General features: G+C 41.7%; 5 protein-coding genes across 8 annotated transcripts in view; all 5 read left to right on the top strand.

Moving 5' to 3' along the window:
• LOC125286069 (protocadherin beta-15-like) overlaps positions 1 to 15617 on the top strand; it is a 70629-nt gene that overhangs the window by 20298 nt on the left and 34714 nt on the right. Inside the window, exon 2 of one of the 4 annotated variants that reach the window (XM_048230766.1) lies at positions 11815 to 11863. The exons of 2 other annotated variants lie outside the window; for them this stretch is intronic. In XM_048230766.1, coding sequence (XP_048086723.1) covers positions 11815 to 11829 — 15 coding nt within the window. In that variant the 3' untranslated portion in view covers positions 11830 to 11863. Of the gene's footprint in view, positions 1 to 6568; positions 6623 to 11814; positions 11864 to 15617 lie in introns of those variants that run through there. One more of the 4 variants, XM_048230768.1, reaches the window with a different exon arrangement.
• The window catches only part of LOC125286068 (protocadherin beta-16-like), a gene marked incomplete at its 3' end in the record, with an annotated part of 68151 nt that overhangs the window by 14962 nt on the left and 37572 nt on the right, over positions 1 to 15617 (top strand).
• LOC125286075 (protocadherin beta-16-like) lies at positions 2790 to 5628 on the top strand. The gene has a single exon (XM_048230772.1). It carries the CDS (start codon positions 3212 to 3214, stop codon positions 5621 to 5623), a length of 2412 nt encoding a protein of 803 aa, XP_048086729.1. The 5' UTR covers positions 2790 to 3211; the 3' UTR covers positions 5624 to 5628.
• On the top strand, positions 6466 to 7843 carry LOC125286077 (protocadherin gamma-B7-like). The gene has a single exon (XM_048230774.1). The coding sequence runs from the start codon at positions 6508 to 6510 to the stop codon at positions 7714 to 7716; it is 1209 nt and encodes a 402-aa protein (XP_048086731.1). The 5' UTR covers positions 6466 to 6507; the 3' UTR covers positions 7717 to 7843.
• Positions 9374 to 10573, top strand: LOC125286081 (protocadherin beta-14-like). Its single transcript, XM_048230777.1, is given in 2 exon segments — positions 9374 to 10109; positions 10111 to 10573. Coding segments are annotated over 2 exon segments (915 nt in total). The 5' UTR covers positions 9374 to 9578; the 3' UTR covers positions 10495 to 10573.

Here is a 15617-nt window from a genome sequence, read left to right on the forward strand (position 1 = left end):
AAATGTGTAGTAGGAAGATCAAACTGCTTTGACAGCTGCTGAAAAGAGGCAAATGTGTTCTCTATAAACAGGTCCTTAAAACAGTGTAGTCCTACTTCATGCCAGTTTTGAAAAGTTTTATCCTGCATTGATGGTGCAAAAAAGTGATTAAATGCTATGGGGCTTAAAAGAGAAGATCTCTGAAAGCCAAACGTCCTCCTGAACTGAACCCACACCCTAAGAGAATGGTTCACCACTGGATTATTGGTAGGCTTATGACCAATCCCAGGCAGAACAGCACCCAAAAATCCTGACAGAGAGATCTGGTTAAAGACACTATTTTCCATGGAGACCCAGGATGGACAGTCATTCTTAAGATGAAAACACCACCAGTATAACATACATCTTATGCTAGCTGCCCAGTAGTAGTATTTAAAATTGGGTAGGGCCATGCCACCCTGAGCCTTTGGCCTTTGGAGAAAAGCCTTACGCAGTCTAGGTTTTTTGCCATTCCAAATATATGATGAGATGATAGAATCTAAAGATCTGAAAAAAGATAGAGGGACAAGAACTGGTATGCACTGGAACAGATACAAATACTTGGGAAGAACATTAATTTTAATTGAGTTGATACGGCCAATCACAGTCATATTAAGAGGCGACCATTTAGAAAGGTCTTGTTTAGTTTGCTCTAACAGTTTAACAAAATTAGCCTTAAAGAGATGGTTAAAAGAGTGTGTAACAGATATCCCAAGGTATGTAAAACTACTCTGAGCAATCTTGAAAGGTATATTTAAGTGTAGCTGTGATGCCTCATGATTAATAGGAATGAGTTCGCTCTGGTGCAAGTTCAGTTTATATCCAGAGAATTGACTAAATTTCTTAAGCAAAGACAGAACAGCTGGTAACGACACATCTGGATTGGAAATATACAGCAAAAGGTCATCGGCGTACAGCGACACCTTGTGTTCAGTGCCTCCCGAAAGCACGCCTGAGATCTGATTGGATTCCAAGACGGCAATCGCGAGTGGCTCAATGGCCAGAACAAAAGCAAAAGGACTCAGAGGACAGCCCTGTCGGGTTCCACGGTGTAGATTAAATAGACTGGAGTATTGACTATTGGTTAGGACTGACGAGAAGGGAGCTGTACAGCAGCCTTATCCAAGAAATGAAAACACTGCCAAAACCAAACTTCTCTAGAACAGCAAATAAGTAGTCCCACTCCACCCTATCAAATGCCTTTTCTGCATCCATAGAAACTACACACTCTGAAACAGATTTTGAAGGAGTAAACAGAATATTGAAAAGACGACGGATATTAAAGAATGAATGTCGGTTTTTAACAAACCCGGTCTGATCAGGAGATATCACAGCAGGGAGGACATCCTCAAGTCTTCTAGCCAACACCTTTGCTAAAATTTTCACATCAGTGTTTAGCAATGAGATAGGCCTGTACGAGGCACAGTCTAATGGCTCTTTCCCACTTTTAGCCAACAATGAAATGCAGGCCTGATTCATTGTTGGTGGAAGAGTCCCCTTTTCAAGAGATTCTGTTAGAACCAAACTTAGATGACTAGAGAGCTGCATAGAAAAGTTCTTGTAGAACTCTACAGGGAACCCATCTGGACCTGGGGATTTTCCAGACTGCATTGAAAATATGGCAGCCATAACTTCTCCCTGTGTAATAGGTTCCTCAAGATGTGTCTTATAGTCTGATGATATAACAGGAACATTCAATCCACCAAGGAAACTGTCCATTTCCTTTTTGTTCAATGAAGAATCAGAAGATAATTACACATTTTTAGTGGTCTAACTATGGGAACGTTTTCTGCTTCGCCTCAGTCCATCTTAAACAAGCTCAGGCCCAGTTAAGACAATGCCATTTTTGCATTTGTCTTAATAGGGTTTCTTATTTGCATGGTAGATTTTTAACCAGCATGTGTGGATTGAGCACCAACCTGTATTCATAAACAATGGTCTTTGGATGTTTTCCTGAGTCCATACACTGATTTTCTTTGTAGAAAAAGGTCAGTTTTTAATGCATTGCCACCCGAGGCTCTGAAGCTCATGGCCATCCAGTATTGTTTTTCCGCCCTGTCCCTTGTTTGCATACATTTCTGATTCTCTGATTATTTTAATGATATGATGTATACATTATGAAATCCCTTTTTTGCCATTTCACATTGAATAACCTTAATTTTTATATTGTTGCATTGTTTGCCCCGTCACAAATACCTTCACATCTTTACTTCTGAGAGATTTTGTCTCTCTGGGATGTTCTTTTTAAACCCAGTCATGGTGCCAGTTAGCCTAATTAGTTTTTAAATGTTCCTCGTAATTTCTTTAGTGTTACACTACTTATCCAGCCTTTGTTGCCCCCTCCCAACGTTTTTGAGACATGTTGCTGACATCAATTTAAAAAAGAGTGTATAATTTTCATGAAATTATCAGATTTGTCAGTTAGAACATTTGACATTTTGTCTATGTCCCGTTTGACACTAAATATGGGTTTGCAAGAATGGCAGGGCAACACATTCTGTTTTTATTCACATTTTACACAACTTTCCAACTTTTTTGGAAACCGGGTTGTACATGCACAGCCCCATATTCAAGTCATGTGTTGAATCAAGGTTTAGTTAGGTTAGGTTATTGTGTTTTTTGCAACAAAATTATACCCCATGCTTTTAGATGACTCCACAGAACTTCACTGTTAGAATGAATTTGTGGATCCACATGTAATTTGTAAAGATCTTGAATAATGTTTTTTTTTATAAGTGTGCTTAGTGTCTATTTTGGTCCGAACAGTTGTCCTTTGTCTGGCTATGTGTCCTCCAAGGATGTGCATCAGAGATCAATTAAGTCCTCCAGATAGATTGTTTGATAAATTGTATCTTCTCTTAGTTTAATTGACATTGTGGCTGTAGGCGTTTGCTTCTGAATATTACCAGACTGCATAAATGTTTGTTTATGAATGTTTTGGATTGCAGTTTCTTGTAAATACTGAAAGTGTCGCTGTTGACCATGTAAGTTGAAAGGTAATTTCACATGAGACACACAGCCCCCAGTGACGTAGACACTGAACAGTGGAAATGGTGGAACAATGATGTGGATTTTGCTATGTCGGAAGTGATCGCCTATCTATCAACTGGACCGACTCCTTTGTGCTTTATGTGATTATTTACTGTTTTTTCTGGAATTAATTAATAGTTGTACTAAGTTGTTGGAAAAGAAGATGCTGAACAAAGGATTCCCAGTGGCTTGGCTTACGCTCTTTCTTTGCCTGCTTGTCATGGTGCACGGTGTGAAGGGAGACGTGAGCTATTCTGTGCTGGAGGAGATGAAACGAGGATATGTTATCGGAAATATTGGGAAAGATCTTGGACTGAATGTGAATGAATTATCTGCTAGGAAGGCTAGAATTGACGCTGAAGGTAATCGCAAACGTTTCTGCAATATTAATGTGGGTACTGGAGATTTGACCGTCGCCGAAATGATGGACAGAGAGAGTCTCTGCAGGGAAAAACTCTCTTGCGTTTTAAAATTTGAGCTGGTGCTAGAAAATCCATTGGAGCTACATAAAATATCACTGCATGTTCAAGACATAAACGATAATTCACCAGTCTTCTCTAAAGAGGTGATTAAATTAGAGATTAGCGAATCGGCGATGAAAGAAGCGCGTTTTCGAATGAGTGAAGCACACGATGCAGACATAGGACAAAACGCAGTACAGAACTATATACTAGAAAGGAATGAACACTTTGTGTTGGCTGTCTCCTTAAACAAAGGCAATAAGAAGAGTCTTGAGATGGTTTTGGACAAAGAGCTTGACCGTGAGCAGGAGCAGGAGTTAACTTTAATTCTCACTGCCATTGATGGTGGCATTCCACCGAGATCAGGCAGTGTGCAGATACACGTCACTGTACTGGATGCAAATGACAATGCTCCAGTGTTTACAGAAGAGGTATACCGAGCAACTCTGCCTGAAAATTCACCAGTGGGCACATTAGTGATTACAGTTAGTGCAACTGATTTAGACGAAGGATTAAATGGAGAAGTGATTTACGAGTTCAGCCGAGCATCTTCATTGGAAAAAAATGTGTTTACGCTGGATTCTAATACAGGTGAAATTACAGTTACTGGACCCATAGATTTTGAGGAAGAATCCATATATGAGATACAAGTTGAAGGGAAAGATGGATTTGGTCTGTCATCAGACACAAAAGTAATTATAGAGTTGACAGATATGAATGACAACACACCAGAAATATTTCTGAAATCACTCAATAGTCACATTCCCGAGAACGCACTGCCTGGCACAGAAATTGGCATCATTAATGTGCAAGATAGAGATTCTGAGAGTAACGGAGAGGTCCGCTGCGTCATTGGGTCAAATGTGCCCTTCAAACTTGTTCCATCTATTAAAAAATATTATTCCCTTGTGACAACTGCTGAACTAGACCGCGAGATGCAATCTGATTATAACATTACCATCACTGCTACTGACGAAGGCACTCCATCTCTTTCATCCTCGAAAACAGTCCACTTAACGGTGGCTGATGTTAACGATAATCCGCCTGTTTTCCTGCAACAATCGTACAAAGCGCAAATTACAGAAAATAACAAACCAGGTTCCCCAATATGTTCCGTGTCTGCCACAGACCCAGACTGGAGACAGAATGGCACAGTGAATTACGCACTATATCCTGGCGATATAGACGGCACTCCAGTGTCCTCTCTGCTATCTATTAATGGAGATACAGGTGCCATTCTCGCTGTAAGGTCATTTGATTACGAGAAGTTGAAAGGTTTCAAGGTCCAAGTCATTGCCCGAGATAACGGGTCTCCTCCGCTCAATAGCAATGTTACTGTGAGCATCATGATCGCAGATGAGAACGATAACACACCGCAGATACTATACCCAGCTCCTGAGGGAAATTCTCTGATGACCGAGATGGTGCCCAAAGCTGTGCAGGCGAACTCTCTGGTCTCCAAGGTTATTGCCGTGGACGCAGACTCAGGGCAGAACGCGTGGCTTTCTTATCACATCGTTAAAGCTACTGATCCAGGACTTTTCACCATCGGTACCCACAGTGGAGAGATCAGAACGCAGAGAGACATTTCTGAAAACGATGGGATGAAACAGAACCTGATTGTCTCCGTGAAGGACAACGGTCAGCCCCCTCTATCAGCAACGTGCACAGTGTATTTACTTATTTCAGATAATTTAGCTGAGATCCCCGAGCTGAAAGACGCGTCTCAGGATACTGGATCTAAACGAACCACATATTTGATTATTGCGCTGGTGTCTGTTTCCACCTTTTTCCTGACTTTTATCATTATCATTTTGGCTGTGAAGTTTTGCCACAGGAGAAAGCCTAGACTGTTGTTTGATGGTGCTGTGGCCATTCCAAGCGCTTATCTCCCACCAAATTACGCAGACGTGGATGGCACTGGAACTTTGCGCAGCGTCCGCAGCGCTTATAATTATGACGCGTATTTGACCACGGGATCGCGCACCAGTGACTTTAAATTTGTGAGATCCTACAATGATGGCACCCTTCCTGCTGATATGACTTTACGAAAGACGTCCTCTCAAGATCCGTTCGGACCTTGTGATGAAACAGATTCTTCCCAGGTAATATAAAACATTATCTCTCGCTTGTTTTCATTGTACATGACGTGACTCAATAATATACCCCTCCCCCCCCCCCCAATGCCTCATAACATCTAAAAACACTAACATTTTACAGTTTCTGTTTACTCTACAAATTGAAAGATGTGACATGTAGATGTGGGAAAGTGATATGTGGTGTTTTCTTTGTGGTGCACAGCTAGTGCTAAGCTTAAATACAATGCAACTTTCTCAATTGTTTTGCCTTATCACTCTTGTTATTACTCTCCAGTTTTGAGGTCGATATTGTTGGTCCTCTTGAGATCACTACAGCTGAATTACAAGCATATTGGATTCTTCTGGATTAGGCAACTTTAAATTACTTGACTTTTAGAATTAATTTGTAAATAAGTTTGGGATGTGTATAGTATTAGAATATTTGCTTTGTCTGGATAAGTGTGTTCTGTGTTCTGTGTTCTGGTTTCAGCACTTGTCCTTTAATTTGAATATCTTCCAATGATATTAATCCGAAAAGAGTCAAATAGGCCTACCTCAGATGGTTGTTAGGTTTGTCCCAGGAGGAGTGTGTGTTTGTCTTGGTTACATGGATGTTTCTACTCATGTTAACTGTAGTTGTTTTGTTTTTGGATGTCTTAGAATTGCAGTGTCTTATAAATACTGGTAGTGTCGCTGTTGACCATGTAAGTTAAAAAGCAAATTCACGTAAAATACATCTCTCCTCCCTGTAGTGACGCGAACACATAACAGTGAAAACGGTGAAACAATGGTGTGGATTATGCTATACCGGTAGTGGGTCGCTCCTTTCTTTCAGCTGTTAGGACTTGTTTGTGTTTTATGTGGTTCTTTGCTGTAGATATTGAATTTATTCATCATTGTATTGGATATTTCAAAAGAAGATGCTGAACAAAGGATTACCGGCGGCTTGCCTCACGCTCTTTCTTTGCCTGCTTGTCATAGTCCACAATGTGAAGGCAGACGTGAGCTATTCTGTGCTGGAGGAGATGAAACGAGGATATGTTATCGGAAACATTGGAAAAGATCTTGGACTGAATGTGAATGAATTATTTGCTAGGAAGGCTCGAATTGACGCTGAAGGTAATCGCAAACGTTTCTGCAATATCAATGTGGGTACTGGAGATTTGACCGTCGCCGAAATGATGGACAGAGAGAACCTCTGCAGGGAAAAACTCTCATGTGTTTTGAAATTCGAGCTGGTGCTAGAAAATCCTTTGGAGCTTCATAAAATTACGCTGCATATTCAGGATATCAACGACAACTTACCGGTCTTTCCCAAAGACATTATTAAATTAGAGATCAGGGAATCTGCAGATAAGGGTGCTCGTTTTCGCATGATTGAGGCACACGATGCCGATATAGGACAAAACGCAGTGCAGAATTATATGTTAGAAAGGAATGATTATTTCATATTGGCTGTTTCTCCAAACAATGATGGGGGGAAGAATCTTGAATTAGTTTTGGATAAAGAGCTAGACCGTGAGAGACAGCAGGAGCTAACTTTAATTCTCACTGCCAGTGATGGTGGCATTCCACCGAGATCAGGCAGTGTGCAGATACACGTCACTGTACTGGATGCGAATGACAATGCTCCAGTGTTTACCGAGGAGGTTTATCGAGCTACTCTGCCTGAGAACTCACCAATAGGTACATTAGTGATAAAAGTTAGTGCAACTGATTTAGATGAAGGAATAAATGGAGAAGTGACGTATGAGTTCAGTCGAGCATCTTCTTTGGCGAAAACTGCGTTTACACTGGATTCTAATACTGGTGATATTACAGTTAGTGGACCAATAGATTTTGAAGAAGAATCTATTTATGAGATGCGTGTTGAAGGGAAAGATGGATTTGGCCTGTCCACGGGCACAAAAGTAATTATTGAGCTTACAGATGTGAATGATAACACACCAGAAATATTTCTGAAATCCCTGAATAGCCATATTCCGGAGAACGCACCGCCCGGCACAGAAATTGGCATCATTAATGTGCAAGATAGAGATTCCGAGAGTAACGGAGAGGTCCACTGCGTCATTGGGTCAAATATGCCATTTAAACTTGTCCCATCTATTAAAAATATTATTCCCTTGTGACCACCGGTGAACTAGACCGTGAAGTGATATTTGATTATAACATCACCATCACTGCTACTGATGAAGGTACTCCGTCTCTGTCATCCTCGAAAACAGTCCACTTAACGGTGGCTGATGTTAACGACAATCCGCCTGTTTTCCTGCAACAATCATATAGTGCGCATATTACAGAAAATAACAAACCAGGTTCTCCTATATGCTCCGTGTCGGCCACTGATCCGGACTGGAGACAGAATGGCACAGTGAATTACGCACTATATCCTGGCGATGTAGACGGCACTCCAGTGTCCTCTCTGCTATCTATTAATGGAGATACAGGTGCCATTATCGCACTAAGGTCATTTGATTACGAGAAGTTGAAAAGTTTCAAGGTCCAAGTCATTGCCCGAGATAACGGGTCTCCTCCGCTTAGTAGCAATGTTACTGTGAGCGTTATGATCGCAGATGAGAACGATAACACACCGCAGATACTATACCCAGCTCCTGAGGGAAATTCTCTAATGACTGAGATGGTGCCCAAAGCTGTGCAGGCGAACTCTCTGGTCTCCAAGGTTATTGCAGTGGACGCAGATTCAGGGCAGAACGCGTGGCTTTCTTATCACATCGTTAAAGCTACTGATGCAGGACTTTTCACCATTGGCACTCACAGTGGAGAGATCAGGACGCAGAGAGACATTTCTGAAAACGATGGGATGAAGCAGAACTTGATAGTCTCCGTGAAGGATAACGGTCAGACCCCTCTGTCAGCAACATGCACAGTGTATTTACTTATTTCAGATAATTTAGCGGAGGTTCCTGAGCTGAAAGACTCTGGATCTAAACTAACCACTTACTTGATTATCGCGCTTGTCTCTGTTTCCACCTTTTTCCTGACTTTTATCATTATCATTTTGGCTGTGAAGTTTTGCCACAGGAGAAAGCCTAGACTTTTGTTTGATGGTGCTGTGGCCATTCCCAGCGCTTATCTCCCACCAAATTACGCTGACGTGGATGGCACTGGAACTTTGCGCAGCGTCCGCAGCGCTTATAATTACGACGCGTATTTGACCACGGGATCACGCACCAGTGACTTTAAATTTGTGAGATCCTACAATGATGGCACCCTTCCTGCTGATATGACTTTACGAAAGACGTCCTCTCAAGATCCATTCGGACCATGTGATGAAACAGATTCTCCTCAGGTAAAATAAATTAGACCAAATGTCTTTCATATTCTTTTTTGCATTAAGGTTAACATAGACCGCATCTTCTAACTTCTTCCTTTCATCATCACTCACTACTGTTTTTAATTGTCCATTAGCACTTAATAGTCTGAAGTATCTACAAGTGTCTATGAAGTGTCTGTGTCTGAAGGATTAGTGGACACAGCAGTCTTATTCGGAGGTGCCTTTTTAAAAAATATGTATCCAATACTCTACCAGAATAGGATTGGCTAAAGCAATTACTCTTGATCAACCTTAATATACTTTAAGACACTGTATATCTGAACTGTAAAGTTATTATGCCCAAATACGTTTTCTTCTTTTCCCAATCAAGCCTTCAAGCATCAAATGTTTCCTTTCGTCGTTTAAATGTCAATTTTTATTTATTATCTACATCTGAACTTGTGTTAAAATGCTCATTTGATCTGCAATGAACTAAATTCATCTCATAGTGTCGCTGTTTGCTAGCTACTGCACGAGCTTTTGGTGTATCCACCCAGGGTGCTTGTCTTTGTGTCGTAGTTACCGAAGAGGTGTCTGCGCTTCGACGTTTCGTTATTCCTTGTGGATATACCTAGGGAAATACTGATCAAATACAGTAACAGGTCTTCTGTTGCACTGTAAGATATTTAGTATTATTTTATTAGTTTTCATTACAGAATGGAGTACAAAGGTTTTGCTCAGATTCAACTACTGTTCACCGTTCTTGTCCTTTTGACTCGCGCTACCGATGGGGATGTCAGCTATTCCATTCAAGAGGAAATGAAACAGGGATCCGTGATTGGGAATATAGCTAAGGATCTTGGACTTACAGTGAATATGTTGTCAGCTCGGAATGCCCGCATTGATGCAGAAAGTAATCGGAAACATTACAGCAATGTCAACATCAAAACTGGAGATTTAATCGTAGCCGAGAGGATTGACCGAGATGGTCTTTGTGGAAAGAAGGCTTCGTGTGTTTTGAAACAAGAGCTTGTGCTGGAAAACCCTTTGGAATTGCATCGTGTCAGTCTTCATGTTCAAGACGTAAACGACAATTCCCCTCATTTTAAAAAGGATGTGATTGAGTTAGAAATTGCAGAATCGGCCGACAAAGGCGCTCGATTCTTATTGGAGGAGGCGCATGATGCGGACATCGGACAGAATGCAGTGGAAAGCTATACTTTACAAAGTAACGACCATTTTACATTAAAGTGTTCAGAGCAATAGTATTGGAGGCAAGTACAGCGAGTTAATATTGAATAAAGAGCTTGATCGTGAGCAACAACAGGAGCTGACGTTAGTTCTATCAGCTATTGATGGCGGGGTACCACCGAGATCAGGCACTGTAGCTATACACGTAACCGTGCTGGATGCAAATGACAATGCTCCTGTTTTTAGCCAGTCTGTTTATAAAGTCAGTCTACCTGAAAACTCTCCCTTAGACACGGTAGTGGCGACAGTGAGCGCTACTGACGCCGATGTTGGAGCAAATGGAGAGGTACGTTATGAATTTGGTCACGTGTCGGAGGAAGATTTGAAATTGTTTTCTTTAGATCCTGTAAGTGGGGAAATTCGAGTAACTGGACCGGATTGATTTTGAGGAAGAGTCGTCATATGAGTTGAGAGTGCAGGTGAAGGATGGAGCTGGCCTGGTGTCGTATTGTACTGTGATAATTGATGTCACAGATGTCAATGATAATGCCCCTGTGATATATTTGAAATCGTTAATAAATCCTGTCCCTGAAAACGTACCACCGGGCACAGAGGTGGGTTTACTAAATGTGCAGGACAGAGACTCTGAGAATAATGAACGAGTCCGTTGCTTTATTAATGAAGCAGTCCCATTTAAACTTGTGCCATCAATTAAAAACTATTACTCTCTGGTGACAACCGGAGACTTGGACCGAGAACTTGTGTCTGGTTACAACTTCACAGTAACTGCGGCAGATGAGGGCTCGCCATCGCTGTCTTCCATTAGATATGTGCAATTGTCGGTTGCTGATGTGAATGACAATCCTCCTGTTTTTGAGAAGCAGTCGTACAAAGCACACATCACTGAAAATAATAAGCCTGGATCCTCCATATGTTCCATAGTTGCTAGAGATCCAGACTGGAGGCAAAACGGCACGGTTTTCTACTCCCTCTCACCCACTGAGGTCAATGGCATCCCGGTGTCTTCTTTTGTGTCCATCAATGGAGACACGGGAGTCATTCATACAGTGAAATCACTTGATTATGAACAATTCAAAACTTTTGACGTTTATGTAGTTGCCAGGGATAATGGCTCTCCTCCTCTTAGCAGCAACGTCACTGTAAGTGTCTTCGTAATGGATGAGAATGACAATACTCCACAGATATTGTATCCAGCACCGGAGGGAAACTCATTAATGACCGAATTGGTACCCAGGTCTGCGCACGCTGGCTCTCTGGTGTCCAAAGTTATTGCCGTGGACGCAGACTCTGGACAGAACTCCTGGCTTTCATACAACATCATCAAATCCACAGATCAGGGTCTGTTCACAATTGGCGTCCACAGTGGAGAGATCCTGACCCAAAGGGACATTGCTGAGTCGGATGCTATGAAACAGAATATTATTGTCTCCGTGACAGACAATGGGAAACCGTCCCTATCTGCAACATGCGTTGTGTATTTAATTGTATCAGATAGCCTGGCTGATATTCCGGAGGTAAAGGATATGTCTCGTGATGAGAGCAGCTCTAAGCTAACTTCCTATTTGATCTTGGCCTTGGTTTCCGTGTCTACTTTATTTGTTACCTTCCTGATAATCATACTGACTGTTACGTTTTGCCGTAGGAGAAAACCAAGACTTTTATTTGACGGGGCCGTTGCCATACCGAGTGCCTATTTACCTCCAAACTATGCAGATGTTGATGGCACAGGAACTCTTCGTAGTTGTTACAATTATGACAGGTATATGACGACGGGATCACGCACAAGCGACTTCAAGTTTGCTAGCTCATACAATGGTGCAACGCTACCGGCTGATCTGACAATGAAAAAATCTCCATCCGCTGCGATAAACGACCTTCTTGACGAACCCAACGAGGTATGTTTCAGTTAAAAGTTGCTGACTCCAATGAAGTTTTTAGTCAGGTAATCTAATTCATTTCTTAGAAAATATCTGAAGTGAAAACCCATTGCCACTGTTGTATTGTCTTGATACAGTGCGCGTAACGGTGGTGCGTAATGGAAAGGGTAGCCAAATGCGCAATATTGGTTATGCATGCTTGCTATTGTAAATACGAATGCTATTTGTGTTTAATATAATATATAGTGTTTAATATATACTGAAATGGTTGTGTTGGTGTACAGAAAGGTGTATGATGGTTTTGTGAAGGATTGAAATTTCATGTTGAATTTACAGCTGTTTTTTGCACCTGAAGTTAAACGTTAGACGTCTGAAGTTAAAACCTTATTTGACTATTGATATCTTATTTTTGCATAATCTTGTGTGTCAAATGTGACTATCATTTCCATGACCATTTTTTTTTCACTGCGTAGAACGTTCGATGTCCTTACCTGAAAGATGACTTTAACTTTGGCTTGTTTTGGGTTTGGGAAATATTGTTGGGACACTTTGACACTTAAACTGATCTTGCATTCTGCAGTTTTGTGATGGAACTCACAGCGTCGCTGTTCGCCAGCTCAGAGAGGAAGGAGTGCTCTCCACCCTATTGTCCGCATCAGGGAATCCGCATCTTGTAAAACCGTACCGAGTCCTGTGTTCGGTCTGCGTTTTGTATAATCAGACGGTATTAGCAAAACGTTTTGTGTTTTTGAGTCATAAAATTAGGATGTATACAATAATGGTGCATAGAGGACCGCCATTGTCTGGATTATTGGCGCTGATCACCTTCGCTCTCATGGCTACCACCGTGCATGCAGAACTGAGCTATTCCTTTCGGAGGAGATGAAACGCGGATATGTCATTGGAAACATAGCTAAGGACCTCGGACTGGATGTGACCGCTCGTAAGGCTCGATTAGTCTCCGAGGAGGATCGTAAACAATGTTGTGATTTAAATCTGAGGACGGGAGAGTTTATTGTAGCCGACAGAGTCGATAGAGAGGAGCTTTGTCTTGAAAAACTGACGTGTCTGCTTAGATTGGAGTTAATGCTTGAAACACCATTAGAGTTGCATCGTGTTACATTTCAGATTCAAGATATCAACGATAATTCGCCCATATTTCCGAAGGATTCGATTAAGCTTGAAATAAGTGAAAATGCCGATAAAGGCGCTAGGTTTCGTGTAAACGAAGCACACGATGTAGACGTTGGACAGACAGTGACAGCAGTGGACAGCAGTGACTGGCTACACATTGGAAAAGAATAGTCATTTTGTGTTATCTGTTAATCCAAACAAAGACGGAGGTAAAAACATTGAATCGGTGTTAGACAAGGAGCTTGATCGAGAACAACAACAGGATGTAACATTAGTTCTTTCTGCCTTTGATAGTGGGACACCGCCACTATCAGGCATTGTAGCCATCCATGTAACTGTGTTGGATGCGAATGATAATCCGCCAGTGTTCAGCCAAGAGGTTTATAAAGCAAGCCTACCTGAAAATGCTCCTCTGAATTCTGTTGTGGTGAAAGTTAGTGCGACTGATGCAGACCAGGGACTTAACGGGGAAGTATCGTATGAATTCAGTCGTATTTCAAGTAAAGCGAGAAAGATATTTTCACTGGACTCAGTCACAGGTGAAATCAAAGTTATCGGCACAGTCGATTTTGAAGACGAACAAAAATATGAAATGCGGATTGAGGGAAAGGATGGTTTTGGACTTTCCACAGATGCACGAGTTGTGATAGAAATAACAGATTTAAACGATAACGCACCGACTATCGTTTTGCAGTCTCTGAATAATCACATCCCTGAAGATGTGTCTCCTGACACGGAGGTGGGAATTATACATGTACAGGACAGAGACTCTGACAAGAACAGACGGGTGCGTTGCAGCATCCAAGAAAATGTTCCGTTTAAACTCATTCCGTCTATCAAAAACTACTATTCGCTGGTCACTACAGGTGCGTTGGACCGTGAACTAGTATCTGAATATAATTTCACTGTAATTGCGAATGATGCGGGGTCTCCTCCCTTATCTTCTGCAAAAACTGTACGCCTGTCTGTTGCCGATGTGAACGACAACGCACCTGTCTTTGATAAGCTTTCATATACTGCACAAGTAGCAGAAAATAACAAACCTGGCTCTTCGGTGTGTTCAGTAAAGGCCAGTGACCCGGACTGGAGACAGAACGGCACCATTATGTATTCTTTATCAACAGGGGAGGTGAATGGCGTTCCTATGTCTCAGCTTTTATCCATCAATGCGGACACGGGGCTCATTCATGCTGGCAGAGCATTCGATTATGAACATTACAAAAGTTTCAAAGTTTGTGTCATAGCAAGAGACAGTGGCTCGCCGCCGCTTAGTAGCAACGTGACTGTCAATGTTTTGATTACAGATGAAAACGACAATCCTCCGCAAATATTATATCCGACTCCGCAGGGGAGTGCTTTAATGACTGAATTGGTGCCAAAAACAGTGCTCGTGGGGTCTTTGATATCCAAAATAATTGCCGTAGACGCAGACTCGGGACAAAACGCATGGCTCTCGTATGAGATAATTAAATCTTCTGATCCAGGACTATTCACTATCGGTGTCCACAGTGGAGAAATCAGAATGCAGAGAGACATTTCCGAAAAGGATGCCATGAAACAGAATCTTATTGTCTCAGTGCGGGATAACGGACAGCCCACTCTCTCTGCAACTTGCGCCCTAAATGTAATCATCTCAGACAATTTGGCAGAGATCCCCGAGATAAACGACAGATATGCTGAAAGTGATTCCAAACTTACATATTACTTGATTATCGCACTTGTCTCCGTTTCCACCTTTTTCCTCACTTTTGTCATTGTCACTGTGGCGGTACGATTTTGCCGTCGAGCAAAGCCAACACTGCTGTTTGATGGAGCAGTCGCTATCCCCAGCGCGTATTTTCCTCCAAATTACGCAGATGTGGATGGCACCGGAACTTTACGCAGTGGTTACAATTATGACACATACATGACTACGGGGTCGCACACAAGTGACTTTAAGTTTGTTACGTCTTACAATTACGGAACAATGACAATTCCTTCCTCCACCTTGACATCGAAAAAATCGCCCACATCTGCTGTTGATCACAGTGCTGAGCTCTTCCACGATCCCGACATGCCTGCTCAGGTATAGTGCCTTTATATTATTTTGTGAAACTTTTTTTTTTAGTTTTAGACTTTTTTTAGTTTTAGGCTCGAGAGTCAAATATGGAGGAAACATCTCCCCCTAATAATCTACTGTTTTAAGGGTGGATTCTGCACCTTTGTTGTTGTTGTTGTTGTTGTTGGTGGTGGTGGTGGTGTTGTGTAGATAAGTGTACAGAACAGCTAGATGTGTCTGCTAAATTGATTCAGTTTTCACCGGTATTAGCAGATGGAATATACATGTCTGATGTCACTTGCCAGAAAATACCTCCTACATCATTCATCATTAAATCGGTTGCTAAAGAAGCTATTTTGCTTTATTAGCATATTTTGTAAGGGGTGGGAGGCGTTATAGGATCACCAAGAGTTGACCACTTGTTGATAAAAAAACATTAGATTATTGTAAAAACGCGATCTTATTAAGAGGTCAGTTCTGTAATTTTCTCATGTC

This window comes from Alosa alosa, chromosome 21 (genome assembly GCF_017589495.1).
Source record: "Alosa alosa isolate M-15738 ecotype Scorff River chromosome 21, AALO_Geno_1.1, whole genome shotgun sequence".
Classification (NCBI taxonomy): domain Eukaryota; kingdom Metazoa; phylum Chordata; class Actinopteri; order Clupeiformes; family Clupeidae; genus Alosa; species Alosa alosa.

Coding starts and splice junctions, on each gene's coding strand:
- LOC125286075 (XM_048230772.1), top strand. CDS start 3,212: ATGCTGAACAAAGGATTCCCAGTGGCTTGGCTTACGCTCTTTCTTTGC.
- LOC125286077 (XM_048230774.1), top strand. CDS start 6,508: ATGCTGAACAAAGGATTACCGGCGGCTTGCCTCACGCTCTTTCTTTGC.